The 14,953-nt window shown below is 39.9% G+C and overlaps 3 protein-coding genes across 5 annotated transcripts; 1 reads left to right on the top strand and 2 right to left on the bottom strand.

Moving 5' to 3' along the window:
- The first annotated feature begins 240 nt into the window (after positions 1-240).
- Positions 241-5,416, top strand: LOC145487250 (uncharacterized). Of its 3 annotated transcripts, XM_081465978.1 has the most exons (4): positions 241-466; positions 584-698; positions 2,300-2,549; positions 2,852-5,415. In XM_081465978.1, exons 2-4 carry the CDS (start codon positions 610-612, stop codon positions 3,992-3,994), a joined length of 1,482 nt encoding a protein of 493 aa, XP_081322104.1. In that variant the 5' UTR covers positions 241-466; positions 584-609; the 3' UTR covers positions 3,995-5,415. The 3 variants fall into 3 exon arrangements, with proteins under 3 accessions (XP_081322104.1, XP_081322105.1, XP_081322106.1); XM_081465979.1 differs by lacking the exon at positions 241-466 and having other exon boundaries at positions 487-698; positions 2,852-5,416; XM_081465980.1 differs by lacking the exons at positions 241-466; positions 584-698 and adding an exon at positions 1,773-1,939 and having other exon boundaries at positions 2,056-2,549; positions 2,852-5,413.
- Positions 5,417-5,459: 43 nt separating this feature from the next.
- LOC145487252 (uncharacterized) lies at positions 5,460-7,274 on the bottom strand. The gene is made up of 2 exons (XM_081465981.1): positions 6,343-7,274; positions 5,460-6,147 (listed from the first exon to the last, which is right to left on the bottom strand). The coding sequence occupies exons 1-2, from the start codon at positions 6,624-6,626 to the stop codon at positions 5,460-5,462; spliced, it is 972 nt and encodes a 323-aa protein (XP_081322107.1). The 5' UTR covers positions 6,627-7,274.
- A 2,423-nt stretch (positions 7,275-9,697) lies between these two features.
- On the bottom strand, positions 9,698-12,222 carry LOC145487386 (uncharacterized). Its single transcript, XM_081466152.1, has 2 exons — positions 11,498-12,222; positions 9,698-10,300 (listed from the first exon to the last, which is right to left on the bottom strand). Exons 1-2 carry the CDS (start codon positions 11,770-11,772, stop codon positions 9,709-9,711), a joined length of 867 nt encoding a protein of 288 aa, XP_081322278.1. The 5' UTR covers positions 11,773-12,222; the 3' UTR covers positions 9,698-9,708.
- Between the last annotated feature and the right edge of the window lie 2,731 nt (positions 12,223-14,953).

The following is a 14,953-nucleotide window of genomic DNA, read 5'->3' as shown; positions in this document are numbered from 1 at the left end:
CTGATAATTTACGAACGTGTCGGACTTCTACGAACATGACCGACAATTTCTCCGACAGGATCAAATAGCCAAAATGATCGGTAAATTAATATTTGCAATGTAATTGTTAGTTATCTGCTGTATATCAAACTTTATAATGGCCTATAAACAATAATACAAACACAATACCCAATCAATGTTAACCATTTTGACGTTTAGTTCACCCAAGGGAATATGTCCGACTGGGCAATTATGCAGAATATTCATATCACTGATATCGAACTGTGCGGTTGTCAATGGCAATGGCATACACCATTTAAACGCCTGCTCACAACACTCGATCGCTCTTGATGAGGCAACTTGTGAATATTGTCTCTAAACGTACACTGAAGAAAAAAGATTTTGATTTTCAAGGAATCGGCATAAGATACACGTACATGATCACCGTCTTTGAAAGACAGACCAGCGATATAACATTGTTTTGAAGGTAATTGACAATGTGCAAAGTCACGAATTTTGAAAGCAGCATCTGTGAACCCGACAGAATTAATTCATGGAACGCTTGTCTTTTGGCGACTAAACTTTGGAGTGTGTTTCTTTTTAGGTTTTGAAGAAGGAAGGAGTAACAAAATGACTGCACCAAGAATGTACACGGCAGAAACTGAGAAATTGTTGAAAGAGAAAGGACTAAAATGCGTCTGCGAGTTGTGCGATTGTGGGTAAGTTTAATAGGAGCTCAGAAGATACCTGCCCGTTTGTTAGATTATTAATACGCGCCATGCATTTTGTCTCGGCTGCCAGCTGGTTTATTGTACTATTATCAAAAAGCTAAAAGGATCCTGAGATAAAAGAATAGAAGAGGCTAAAATTGAACGGTAACTGGCTTCTTAATTAGAAATTACATACGAGGCCAGGTGATGCGTTCTGTTGTTGCTTTTTAGGTTCAGTGTTGTGTTGAAGAAGACGGTGTAGACTCAATTTATGTTTATTAAAGGTTCTTGACGATTATTATTTTGTCGATTCTCAGGTGGGGTCTGAAACCATTAACCTTTGAATTTAATCGAATCCGTGGTAGTATTAGAGATTCACTAAATTATATAGTCGTTGTAGACCTCGATTGATTTATTTCTTATAAAGGTTTAAATGGTTAAATGGCTAAATGGTTCTTTGCTGGGGCAGTTTGAAGCACATCAACCTTAGAATTCGAGTCCGCACTACTAAATCTCCTAGACAGTGTCTTTTCCGCAGTTTTGTTATTCCTTGTTGCGATGAATCAGTTATCAGTGAATTTCGCGATCCATTTAAAAGAGTTAGCAAGATTAATGGTTACGATACTTTATATTCTGAGTTTTCCTTCTCAAGGACAATCTCTATGTAAGAAGAATAACATCACAGTTAATTTGCTTTAATTCATTTCGACTTTATAACATGCGGAAATCCTGTCGAGATAAGTGGTGTTGGAAAACTGAAAACGCTGATTTCTTTCGTTCATGCCGTGAAGGCTGGAAAACACACCGATGGAAAACAAAATGGCAGTTTCGTAGTCCCAGACATTATCCAAGAAAACAAATGCGTAAAAAACTGCGTATTGATTTATTATTCAGTTTGCTGCGCTTATTCAGCCTGTTTTCAATAAATCGACATTTCTATCGCAAGTGTTTACTCAAAGCGTATCGTGCCTTTTGCGTTAATCGACTTTTGGGGGACTTTTGATAGAATCAAATAATTAGGCCAAAAAAAAAATAGTAATAATAATAATAATAATAATAATAATAATAATAATAAAAAACAACCATTGAATTTTACAGACTAGGTACTTCACATTGTTGTCTTATTTTATATTTCTGGCTATCGATTTTGGATTTTGAATTTGTCACGCAATGTAACAAAACGCGCGCGTAATCATGAATGCCAAACGCTCTTTCCCGAGCGTGAAGCCCACCGTGAAGAAAAAGAAGAGGTAGACTACGGGTAGTCCCTCTTTCGCTTAGTCCGTCGTGCGTGATGCGAAAGAAAAGCGCGAGAAAAAAATGGCACGGTTTTCCTTCACGTCACGCACGACGGACTAAGCGAAAGAGGGACTACTCGTAGTCTAAAGAAGAGGGGAAGCTATCACTTTACTTTATTTTCCTTCCGCGTGTAACTAGCGCTTCACGTAAGTTGTAGAACGGAGACTCCCTCAGATATTTCTAGACTGCGTGTGTTACGAGACGAGGCAAGGGAACAGTACAAGCGTCACGCTTTCCCCGGGACGCTTCCTAACACGAATAAATTTGCTGGGACCAAAAACATTAAACGATGTTTTCTTCCTCATCTTTAGCGGATACCATCCCCATATCGGTTGTACAAAGGACTCACAAAAAATGAAAGCAGTTTTCAAGCGACCAGGGCTGGCCGATGTTAAGAGTGACTACCAGCAGACTTACACGCTCCACGATGGCGCGAAGCCGCGCAATGCGAGGAAACCTCTCCCACGACTGAGAAACCCCAACCCACCCCCCATGGATTTCAGAACTGTTCAAAGACTCGACTTCATTACGAGGAAATCTGAACCGCAATCGAGCTGCAAGGTATGGAGCTAATATTTTTAAGTGAATGGTTGATTTTGTTTTTGTTGGTGTTGCCCCTTTTATACAGTTATCTACTTCATAGGGCAGGGCACTAAATATCTTCAACAGTTTTGACCGCTCTCGATCTCAGATGGCGAGTTAAACCCGCAACAAATCTCGCTTTCAGGCGAGTCGAATGAAATATAGCCTGTACGCATTAAAGCTTGATGAACGCAAATTCATCAGCCGGCTTTTTTGGTTTCATTTCTCAGTTCTTACCAGACGCTAAAAGCTTCCTGTTAATATCTACCTATGTTCTTTAGTTTGTGGAAGAATACAAAAGACCAGACGCAAAAATAGACGGAAAGACCGTGTATGCACAAGACTTTGTTGACCGAGGCCCTTCAGAAGTGGTGAAGATAACTCGACCACAGACTGTCACGCAAGGTCAGGGGCTGAAATTCCAATCCGCTACCACTCACAACCAAACGTTCACGCCCAAAGTGCCTATTCCGCAAGCTCCGTTTGCCGAACTTCCGTGTTACACGGGCGCTATCCTATATCCTGAAAAATTCGGAAAGTATGACGTGAAAACGTGGAATCAAGACGTGTACCGTGGCAAGTTCGCGCCGCGTCCCGACGCGTTCAAGCCGAAGGAGGCACAGGTGACCATTGGCATCGAAGGAGATCACTTTCTACGGACGGTTCACAAGGATGAGTACAAGACGCCAGACAATGACGCGAGACCGGAGATGAAGATTCGCCAGCCAACGCTGAAGACGCAAAAACGCGCCAAGTTTCAGAGCGACACCCAAGCCAAGAGCGACTTTCCGGGTTTTGGCGCGAAAATGCCTTTGCCGCCTAAACCCATTTCACCGCCCCCTGCCACACTCAGACTGGCCATGGACAACGCGCAAGATTTTGAGACAACCAATAAGCAGTTTTACAAGATCACGTGGGATCCGAGTAAGATTGAACGCACGAAACTGCTGAAACCGGACGGCGGAGATTACGTTTCACCGGATACAAAATTCGCCACCACCACCATCACCAAAGAAGACTTCAAACAGAAGGAAGCGGTCAGGGCACCTAAGATAAGACCGCCTTCGAAGATCGAGCAGAGCAGAGCGAAGTTCTTCGACGAGACCGCTTACAACGCGCAATTCAAGCCGTACAGCAAAGTACCGTACGTCCGCTACGGCGACCTCCACGAGAGAAGCTTTTACCACAAGCCAGTGGTGAAATTCCACACGGACGGTTCCGTAACGACACAGGACTTTAAGGGGGCTGAAGGCGGACGGCCAAGAACGAGTCTCAAACCGGAAGAGAGGTTCGAGAAGTCCACTGACAAGATGCCTGGTGCGACAGCTTACAATGAGGCTTACAACCGCAAGAAGCTTCCCGAGTGTTCGTACGTAGAATGGATGAACAAACACATGGCAAAGAAGGCATTGGCTACAGTTTGATATGAACTTATACCTGCACTGCAAGACGAAAAAATCCGCAAGAAAGACTCTAAATATTTTAACTTAACAATGAATATCAGAGTTCTGAATTTTACGGCAGCAAAACTAAACTAACCTCGACAGTTCCAGGGTCTGTCTTCTTCCTACCCGGTAAGGAAGTGAAGAGACTAAAGGAACGAGATTGAAACTAAACTATTTTATCAGAAAAATTCTCATAAAAGTCGTCAGACAAAATTGATCAAAATGACTAAAAATGGCTATATTGAAGAAAATATAATTTCGACAAAAGACTAAACTACCTAAAGTGCTTCCGGCCACATCCGCTTTTCTTTGACTTCATTTTGAGTTTTAAATAAAAACAAAATTTTACTTGGGAGGTTCAGACGGTACGATGTTTGCTTGCATTAAAATGTAGTATGGAAGAAACTACCGCAACGCTTTGTAGCGACAAGTAATTAAAAGATGTTGCATGCTTCCTTGTCAGGAAGAAAGACCTCCTACCGTCTATATCGACTCTTAAGTTTCAATAGTATTTTATATCCTTAGGTAGTTCATTGTATTATAATGAAAGCATACATGCACAGCCATCTCACATAAGTAGTTTGATATTTTTGTACAGAGAGTTCGTTTTAGAGGTTTCAAAACTAATTTTTTTGTTGTTTTTTGCCGTAATGAAAATTTAGCACACAATGCCTTGTTCTTTAACCTTGTGTAATCCTGTTTCACTTCTTTACCTGAACACTGCCACTTCCTATGTTTGGTGCTAAATTATTTTGACATTCACAGTACATTTAGATACTTTTCACTATGAATTTAGACCACGTCCACACTACGCCGGATAAATTTGAAAACGGCGTTTTTACTCTGAAAACGCATCAAATGTTTTCCGTCCACACTACGCTGGAGGAATTTAAAAACGCAACAATCACCGGTCATCCAGTGAACTTGTGATCATGTGAGGAAAATTCGAATAGGAAACCACACGATTATCTCGACGTCATTGTATTCGAAAAGTTCCGTTTTCAAAATGTTTTCCGTCGACACTAAACCGCAAAGCCGCCTTTTTTTAATTACTCCGGTTTGAAGAGCGTTTTCGAAACGCTCCGTTTTCGTAACGGATTAGTGTGGACGGTAGGCCAAACCGTAGAAATAAAGCTGCATTTTCAATTTTGTCCGGCCGGAGAGAGGACAGGGCCTTTTAAAGGCTACTGTGTATTATTACAAAACAAAGGAACAGTGTATTACATTTAGCATAAAATTCGATAATTAATCTGTCACAAACTCGTTTCGTTAAGTTACATTCGAAAATAAAACATGTGCATCATCATTGATGCGTCATGCATATATTACAGCTTTCGATGCACTTTTGAATGCAGTTCTGATGCGACCTCAGGCGGGGATCCAACCGGTTTCTACAGGAGTGGTTTCCGCTGTTCACCTTCCTGTTTAATAGAACCAAAACTGATTAATTGTGGAGACATTCAGGATAGCCGTTATAACGACTACAATCAAACCCGTAAATGAATGGAAGAAGACAGTACGTCGACAAGTATTGAGGGCTCGTGTAGCGACAACATGCGTCGTGTTGCAAACATCCTTTGTGTAAACAACAGTCCCCGCAAACCCAGTCCCAACACCAGCAATTTTTACCGCACATTCCAAAGCATTCTCGGTCCGAACCATTGCGCATGTCTTGGCATCCAAGTGGTGTCCATTTTTGATTGGTTAAAATATTCATATCGTATCCAGGCCTTCTTTGATGTGTGCTGGAGACTTTTGACAAAGTTATATGATTGTGGCAATCATTAGAAAGTACAGACGACGCTTCTAGTGGTCCTACGGACCGGATTAAGCCCAGACAGAAGAGTTGAAATTGTTCCACAGGTTTTGGAAGTCGAGAATTTAACGAGTGCTTCATCAACGCTGAAGAGATTTTGTCCAAGGTCTCGGCTTCGTTTACGCTTAGGACTTTTCGGCCGGTCGTTTTTAAGAATACCCGATGCTTGCTTGACTTCTGAACTTCTTTGATGAATTGGCTAAGACCACTTGGGACAGCACTTCCTAAAGAAAGTTCCTTTAATTTCCGTTTGATTATGTTTCCAGCTAAGGAGCTTGAAACCAACATTGGCACTCTTGTTTCCCTTGACTTGTACCTGAGGGTAACACAAAAACAAAGCATCGTCAAAATCAGTATGTAATTATTAACTTTAAAGATTGGGCTCCATGAGTGGTTCTAAAATGCAGAAGTGGCTTCTAAAAACCTTATTGCCTGACTTGTTTGATGCTTGCTTAATAAATGACTTCCAAATCTTGGGTGCTTTGCACTTACGATAAGTTGTGTTCCTCACCTCAACAGTCCAACTCCGAGAACTTGCATGAAGAGGATGGTTTTGTCCTTGTTCGTCTGGTATAAGGCTAACACACGCTCCTTTCGACCGCGCGCTATAACCATACGGTTATCGGAAATGTAAAAACACATCAAGAAAACCGGATCGTTGTCTTCCCAACAGCCTTCGACTTTTCCCTGGTCAGTTCTTTTGAGCGAGAGATACCCAGTGTTTGTCCCACGAATCAGGTCCAATCGCAGAAATTGAAAGCAAAGAAAAAGGAGTAAATAGGAAGTATCCATCATGTACGCGGCGTGTTTTGCAACATGAAAAGGAGCTTTGGAACCTGTTTATTAGGTTGAAACCCGAGATTGAAAGCAAGTGAACTTTGGACTGAGAGTGAACAAAGTACTGCAATTTATAGACAAAACTGTTGTGATTCCAGCTTTAAATTTTAACTTCTACTATTAGAATTTTTGTCAAATAGAACGGGTAATAATTTATTGTTATATAAACTGCGGTGGCTTGTAAGAATTTCCAGCCCTAAGAAAAAGCTAAATAAAGCCGTAATTTAACACGCATGAAATCACGAAAATTTCACTTTGATGATATCGATGAAGTAATGTTTGATTTTATGTTGAACCTTCAACTGTGCTTAAATTTGTTTGTGTATGATCGAAACATCTTCGAATCTTTCTTGGAGGTCTTCAGTAATCTTCGGAAATTTACGGAAATGTTCGGATACGTTCGTTTGGCCTTCGCAGAACTTTTAGAGAATCTTCGGGAGTCTTCGAAAAGTGGTCGGGAATCTTCGGAAAATCGTCAAAACCTTCGTTATTGGTTTATTTATATAAAAAACAAAATAATGTATGGTTGCTTGTAGATATGGAACTTCTCTTCGAGATCGTGTTCAACTTTATATTGGGTAGAACACCCAAAGAGAAATTCCATATCTACGCGTGCCCATGTTTTATTCTCTATTTATCTTACAGAAAGATAATACGTGATCAACGGACTTTATGGCTCTTGTTATTTAATTCGCAATGGAATAAACTATTTAAAGCTACAGGAGACCCACTAACCCATTTGGGGTTGGGGGGACTAAAACAAGCCAAAACGCCAAATGGTTCGAAAGAGAATACAGTGCTTGTAGTATGATTGATGGTACCTGATGGTTTCCATTCCAGTTGCTTTTTACTCTGGTTATTTCGTGTGACGGAAGGAATGTAACGATCAAAATAGAGACATCAACCCGCTTAGGCATACCCCGGGCATTTGCCTAATCGATGCCCACCTCCCCCAGGCTAGGGTGGGAACTTGACATCAATGATAAATATTGAGGTGGGGAGTTTTACACTACATGGGAGGGATACGGGGATTTGAAGATCGATCATGGTGAAGCGTTGTGGAAAACATCCAGAGACAGCAACGTTCTTTGTATATATGCTGTGGATAAAAAACAAGCCTTCAAAAGGCTTGTACAGTGGTTGAATGAAAAAAGATTTAGTCACTTTTATGGTTTAATAATACATAAAACAGTTATTCATGTCACTGTAGACGCTGAGAGTGAAAACTGAAAATTAGAAATGTCTAATTCTCGGGGGTTTCGAATTGACTGACAGATACCTAGGGGTAATTATAACCCTCTCCTCTGCCCCCCTTAGACTGGGGTGCTAGTTCATCTATCGTATTTTTCCATTGAAGCCTGTTTATCAGGTTTTTCTTATATTCTTTGGTAGGTACCATCTTTTGTACACCTAGAAAAATGGAGAGTTCAGGAAAGTAATATTCTTTTGACTAGGGCACTAACAATTACTTATTTTCATCTAGCTATCACCTTGACGCAAGAGACGATGTCTCTTGCTTGGTGTTGATGATTAAAAGACCTATCGTTGCATTTCTTCAATCAAGAGCTCGCAACAAACGTTTAACAAAAAGAGCTTTATTATTACAAAAAAAAAAAAAAAAAAAAAAAAAATACAGGAAAAATATTAGCAGCAACTGTGTCATCTACATGTTGTTTCCATAAATAAAACTAATTTCATGAGAAAAGTTTGACATAGAAGCAATGTTACGGTTTTAATGGTGCAGTTGTGCCAAGCTTCGGTCGTTTGGCGCTTGGAAAAAATGATTGTGTATTGAGCAATCTTACAACGACCAAATAACTGGAAATATTCCAGGTTTTGTAAATATGATATCGTTTTTAGACTTTTACTGCAGATTTTTCATTTTTAATTTCGATGGCAAAATAAAAAAATTAAACTATAACTTTTAATAAGTGTCAAATGTGTCTAGCCCTGTTGTGCTAACTGGGGACGCTAATAAAAAAAAAAAAATATTGTAAATAGAACTGTTAGGAGGCTGACCAGTTGGTTATTCACACAACGCGGTCGAGGAGTTGAACTCGGGACTACCGAGAACAGATAGCGGCAGGGTGGAGGATTTGAACCAGGGACCTCCAGATTTCAAATCCAACGCCCTAACCGTGGCTACAGTTTGATATGAACTCAAACATGCACTGCGAGACGAAACAATCCCCAAGAAAGACCCTAAATATTTGAACTTGACAATGAATATCGAAGTTCTGAATTTTCACGATAGCAAAAATAAACCACCCCCAAAATTCTACCTGTTACGTTATGTTTAACTTAAGCTCATGCTCGCCATGCTAATGTATAATACACGTGCGAGCCACAGACATCTCCAAGTCCAAATACGACTAATAATCCACATCTTAAGTTTTGTTTTATCTTTTCTGAGCAAAGACGAGCAGTTTTAAAGCTGCTTGAAGAAAGTTATTGTATTTCGTCATTGTAAAATTACGATCTAATCATCTTTCCTAGACTTTAGACGGCGCATTTCTTGAAAATCTCGTTGTAAAATAATAACGGTTACATCCTTTCCCCGCCAAAATTATACTGGTATCACGGGCACCTTCGGCCGTATATCCTGTGTTCGAGCTAGAATCTAAAGGAGCAGCAAAACATGGTGGACTGCGTGGGGTCCGTGGAGTGCACTGAGTGTGTTTCTTTTTTGTAAAAAAAGTGATTTCCGAAGTAAATTTTAAACAGGATAAATATTTATTATTACGTTGTTTACTCTTCATTATTGTTAGCGTGTTGAGAATTTTACTTGCGCAAACAGGAACTTTTTATCTTAGTAATATTGATTTTATTATTATTGTTATCTATATTCATGCCATTATTATTAACATTAATATTAATATCGATATTAATATTAATATCAATATTAATATTAACTCTAAGGTCAATATTAATATATCATCATTCATTATTATTATTATTATTATTATTATTATTATCATCTACATTCATATGATTATTATTAATATTAATGTTATCATTATTGTTGCTGTTATTAATATTATTAAAAATTATAGATGCAATCAGGGTATCCTCCATAACTATCACAACTAAAGTCATAAAAGAAAGGAAACAAGCAATAACCAGAAAGTTTGTTCTTGCCACAGCATCGATCGTGCTCGTAACAACCTTGGTGGAAACAGCAGTCATCACAAACTACACTCCAGCACCAACACATTGGCCCGCACATCCCCAAGCACCTGTCTCTATTGGGATCTCTCCTCATGTCTTGACAACTATTTCTCTTCCTGCCAAAGAGTCTTAGATATCTGTGATAATCATGGTCAGCGGTTTCTGTGTCTTGAGCAGGCGTATTTTCACTATCTTCCCGCAGAAGGCTCATGGACATTACATAGAAGGCTTTAGTTATAGGGTGGTCTCCCACTTCCTCGTGCAGTGCGTGCGACACGCGATCTAAAAGACGCACTTCGTGTTTGCTTCGAAGTTTCTCCATAGCCCACTGATAAGAAGAAGGGGAACTTTGCTCGTTCTCACCCGTCAAGCCAGTGCCAGCTTTAAGAACTGGCTCGTCAACCCAAGTATTTGTCTCCTCGCCGACTGGGCTAAGGAACAACGGTTCTGCATCAGGGTGAGGCCTACCAACGATAATTAAAGAAACTTATTTTTCATACCCCAAACCCTGGCACGTGTTGGGCAAATTAGCTGAAAACAGCATGTTATCATCACTAATTAAAGAACATCGTATAAAGAATATGGAAACCAGTGAGTTCTGCCTAGCTTAGTCCTCGTTTTTTGTCAAGTGGGTGCATGAACATCGGTTGGCCAAATTCAAAATAGATCTGCTCCTTGAATGGTCTGGACATGAGTTTTCTGGCCAATCATCAAGTGCACGTTTCTCAAGTTTTATCAGCGGTCAGTAGTGGAATTATTAAAGATTCAAGCTTGAATTTAAACTTAGCTGGCAAGAGATTTTGATATCCTTTTCAATCCTAGGGATCCAAGAAACTGTATGGCTCTTGGGCTGAAAGAACTTTGAGAGAGTACTTCCAAAAAAGCTGGGTGGGGGTGTGCGGCCTTCTAAAACCCTTACCCTATTTATGACTAAAATCTGCTTTTTTTGCTACCCTATTTGTGACCTGTCCAAAAATTCGATAGCCTATTTCTGACTGTTGCGGCCGACACAGTTGCCCCAAACATAAGTTATGAAGGGTTTTTGTTGACGGTTTTATCGATAGAGATGAAAAGGTAGCTTCTTCTAAGAAACATACCCAATTCAAGACTAGAGTGCTAAAACCATACCCTATTTATGACCAAAATTGCCAAAATCGATTCCCTATTTATGACCAAAACGGCTGAAAAACCTTACCCGTTGGGGCCGCACATACCTATATAGCCCATATAAGTGAATACCCCCCCCCCCCACGGGCGCCTGCCCAAGAACGCAACATCACGACCTTCGTCATTCCTGAGACCTAGCTCTTTCGATACCTCATCAACGTAGACCACAGTGCACCCCAGCTTTTAAAATTCGGGTGAAAATAATTTTTATAGCATTCATGGCTCGTGCGGGCTGTCTTTTCGACGAGCACGTGACATTGTACTATCAAACTTTGGCGTTAAAATAGTTTTTCAGCACTTGTTTTGTTCGCTGAAGTTACAGCAGGTACAAAAACTGTTAGAATCAGCAGGTCCTACCTCAAACTACCAGGTGAATAATTAACCTAATCTAACGCGACAATCACAATGTACTTGTTAGACAGTAGAATACGTAATGAAGCTAAAGGACATAAAGAAACTTATGTCTGGGCAACAAGAAAGATATCACTACCCACCACAAGAAGTTATTGCCCAGCACTTGAGCATGAAATCTTTGAAGCGTCAGTTTTTTATACCGCGCCAGGACGTTGTTGTTCTTGTCTGTCAGTTGCAGAAATCCTGGTTGAATCTCGAAGCACAAAGAAAGACTTTCGTTATGACAATAACAGCCCTTCACCAAGCTTGTCGAGCGATTTTCAACCTTGAGAGATTCGGAGGAGCCGCATCCTTTGGTGACAACAAACAGAGCACCGAAAAGAAAAACTTGTCGTAGAAAATTTGACAAAGCCATCCTTCACAATCGTTTAAAAAACGAACTGTTTGAAGAGGAATTTAAAGACACATGTTTTTATTGAGTCTTGCAGGTGTCGAACTAAAGGAAACAAACCAATTGGATAAGCAGGATTTACGGTTTGAACCAATTCTTGATTTGTTAGTTGAATTATCTGCAACTTCCGTTTTCTTCCGTCAGGCGGTTTAACTCTCGAACCGCGATTTCGATTTATTAGCGATCCTACTGAATATATCATAAACAATTAAGCTTCGATCTGACCCCTTCGAAGTTTTCTTTTATTCGAATTGTCAGGGTTTGGTTTCCATAATCATGGAAAGAACAAAAGACTGCATTATTTAGCGTCTTCCAGACTCCGATACTGTTTTATAGCGAGAACGAAAAAATGAACGTCTTAACAAAAAAGAAACTGAACACAGAAGCGTTTTTGTTACAAACAGTACTTTCTGTCAGCGTACGTTTATTTTTCTCATTCGTAGTCAGTATTTTTTCCACGAAATGATAATTATATCTGTAAATTGTGACCCTATATAGACGACGAGAAGAACGCTTCATGTTGAAAAATGACAGGAAAATTGCAAGGATTGAATAAAGATTAGCCACGAACATTTCGAAAGCGCATGGTGCATGCTCATCGAAATTTCGTAGTCACTGCCGTAAAAGAGAACTTGAACTGCTCAATGCAGACTATGACTGAACTATGGACTTATCTGATACGGATTTTGTGTTAATTTTAGAAGCGATTTTAATATCGGGCGACCGAGTCAGTGACGTGTAGAATCATGGTTTATTTGATAACACAAAGGTATGTAAGACCTGATCGAACCTTTAGTGATGCCTCGAAATCAATTTGTCAAATTCCCTTTCAAAGGAATCTCTCGAACGTGAGCAAAGCTCCATTGATATCGAGCTTTGCTTGATCAATACAATTTGCTTTAATTGGTAGGTAAAGGTAAAGTCTACATACCAGCTAAGTGGCCCATCAAACCATAGCTTATCCCGGTTTCTGTAGCATGAAGCGACTAGGAATATTTCTGGCCCCCCATTAACGGAATGCCAGTCCATCGCAGGGTTACCTCCAGCATTAAGCCGGCATCCATTTATACACTTGGGTGAAGAGAGGCACTGTGAGAGTTAAGTGTCTTGCCCAAGAACACGACGCAATGTCCCCGGCCAGGGCTCGAATCCGGCTGCTCGATCCGGAGACAAGCGCACTAACCACGAGACCACAGCGCTCCCTGCTTTATTTACTTTCGCGTTATTTATCAGGCTTTCAACAGGTACTTCTCCTTATATAGATTATATAAATCTGGACTAACTCGTACTTTACACTAATTTTCTTTCAAACGTATTTAATTTACGGAGCGAAATATTGCACATGTTTCCATAATTTCTCCAACTTTCTTTGCGTCGTAATTTACACATTCTCTCTAACCTTTATTGCGCAATCAAGGCAGGCGTAATATTCTTGTCATTATGTAAAAGGCAAACTATTTTACGAAAGTGAGACGGAGAGTATATCGACTCAAATAAAAATTATCGCAGATATTGCTACAACACTTTTCTTCAAGTGTTGTACATCATGAATGTGGGAACCTACCATGGAATTCTCCTTGACCAATATAACACCGGTCAACATGATGAGAACATCCTTGAAACCATATCGTAAATTTTGCTTCCATAATTTTCTTAAACTATATTATATAACAACAACGTGGATACATGCAAGTTGGTAACACTTGATGACGAAATATTTATTTGATTGCTGCGAACAGTGAAGACTGAAATAATTTAACTCGTTTATTTAGTTATCTATTTATTTATTTTTCCGAGGAGGCTTGCAGCTTCAACTTTTAAACGCGATATTCTCGCAGCTTTTTACACAACAAGTTTCTTATTTTTAATTCTAAAGGGAGTGTATTTTGGTCACAAAGAAAAGAGCATTGGTTGATATATACAGAGATATTGAAAGTTCCACCATAAGTTGTGAAGTCGCTAAACAACAACAACAACAAAAACCATGTGAAAGGAGAATTGATCAACATGACACGGGCGTAGGACAAAGAAAAAATCTGAGTTCCCGACAGGAATCAAACCCATGACCTCCCGAGCACCGGGCGGGCGATCTATCCACTAAGCTACGAGAACTCATGGTGAGCAAGGCCGTTTAACTGAGTTCATATGTGACATATGTCCTGCATACTGCTAGGATAAGCACTGTGGAAGTCATCACAGACATCATGACCTTGCTCTCCATGAGTTCTCGTAGCTCTGTGGACATAGAGCGTCCGCCCGGTGTTCGGGAGGTCATGGGTTCGATTCCTGTCGGGAACTCAGAATGTTTCTTTGTCCCACGCTCGTGTCATGTTGATCAATTCACCTTTCACATTTCATTACCGAGTTTAAAATTCACCATCTTTATTCACTTATCACAACAACGACAACAACAGCAACAGCAACAGCAACAGCAACAGCAACAGCAACAGCAACAGCAACAACAACAAAAACAACAACAATTGCAAGAACTTTATTGGTTCTTGTCCTTTACAACAATTTGATATATGTAAATAACTAACACACAGTCAAGCACACATACTAAAAAAAAGTATAAATATTCAGCCTGGAGGCTAAATAACCTGAGTAGCTAAACATCAGCTACCTAGAGTAACTAAACATCAGATAAAGGCAGTTCGAAGTTATCGCGGTTAATTTTCCAACTTTATTTTATTCTTGACAGTATTTGTTGCAGAAAGGTGCGGCAAAGCCATTCCTAGTCAGTTTTAAAGTTAGGAACTGAACACTAATTCATAGTTCAAAGATAGCGTTGAAGACTGGTTTTCACGAGCTAGCGAGCAACCCTTAAGCATTTTGTCTCCACGGAACCATCTATGATGATGAAACAGCTTTAACTACAAATAACTAATAATCTTAAAACGGCTTTCCTGCACGTTTTTGGTCTGGTAGTTTTGAGCAGTTGGAGCAGGAATAAAATTCGTGTCAATGTTTTGTGTGTGACGTGCAAACTTGACACGAGAAACTAATATTCACCAAAAGTAAAATTATCTCAAATATTCAACTGAGATTGCGGGTGTTAACTTGTTATCTCCTGAGAATCATCTAGGAATTCTTTTTGTCCAATGACACTACATCATGCGAATATCCTTTTCGGGCCTTTTTCAAA

This window comes from Orbicella franksi, chromosome 5 (assembly GCF_964199315.1).
Source record: "Orbicella franksi chromosome 5, jaOrbFran1.1, whole genome shotgun sequence".
Lineage (NCBI taxonomy): Eukaryota > Metazoa > Cnidaria > Anthozoa > Scleractinia > Merulinidae > Orbicella > Orbicella franksi.
The sequence above is the reverse complement of the archived record's forward strand: the minus strand, read 5'-3'. Positions and strand labels throughout refer to the sequence as shown.

What these genes read in the sequence shown, in the direction of transcription:
- LOC145487386 (XM_081466152.1), bottom strand. Translation starts at nt 11,772, where the DNA reads ATGGCTTTGTCAAATTTTCTACGACAAGTTTTTCTTTTCGGTGCTCTG. An exon ending in CTGGGCAATAACTTCTTGTG is followed by an intron (nt 10,301 to 11,497) that starts GTGGGTAGTGAT and finishes TATCGTTGGTAG; the next exon opens with GCCTCACCCTGATGCAGAAC.
- LOC145487250 (XM_081465979.1), top strand. Translation starts at nt 610, where the DNA reads ATGACTGCACCAAGAATGTACACGGCAGAAACTGAGAAATTGTTGAAA. An exon ending in TGCGAGTTGTGCGATTGTGG is followed by an intron (nt 699 to 2,299) that starts GTAAGTTTAATA and finishes CCTCATCTTTAG; the next exon opens with CGGATACCATCCCCATATCG. An exon ending in AACCGCAATCGAGCTGCAAG is followed by an intron (nt 2,550 to 2,851) that starts GTATGGAGCTAA and finishes TATGTTCTTTAG; the next exon opens with TTTGTGGAAGAATACAAAAG.
- LOC145487252 (XM_081465981.1), bottom strand. Translation starts at nt 6,626, where the DNA reads ATGATGGATACTTCCTATTTACTCCTTTTTCTTTGCTTTCAATTTCTG. An exon ending in CTCGGAGTTGGACTGTTGAG is followed by an intron (nt 6,148 to 6,342) that starts GTGAGGAACACA and finishes TGTTACCCTCAG; the next exon opens with GTACAAGTCAAGGGAAACAA.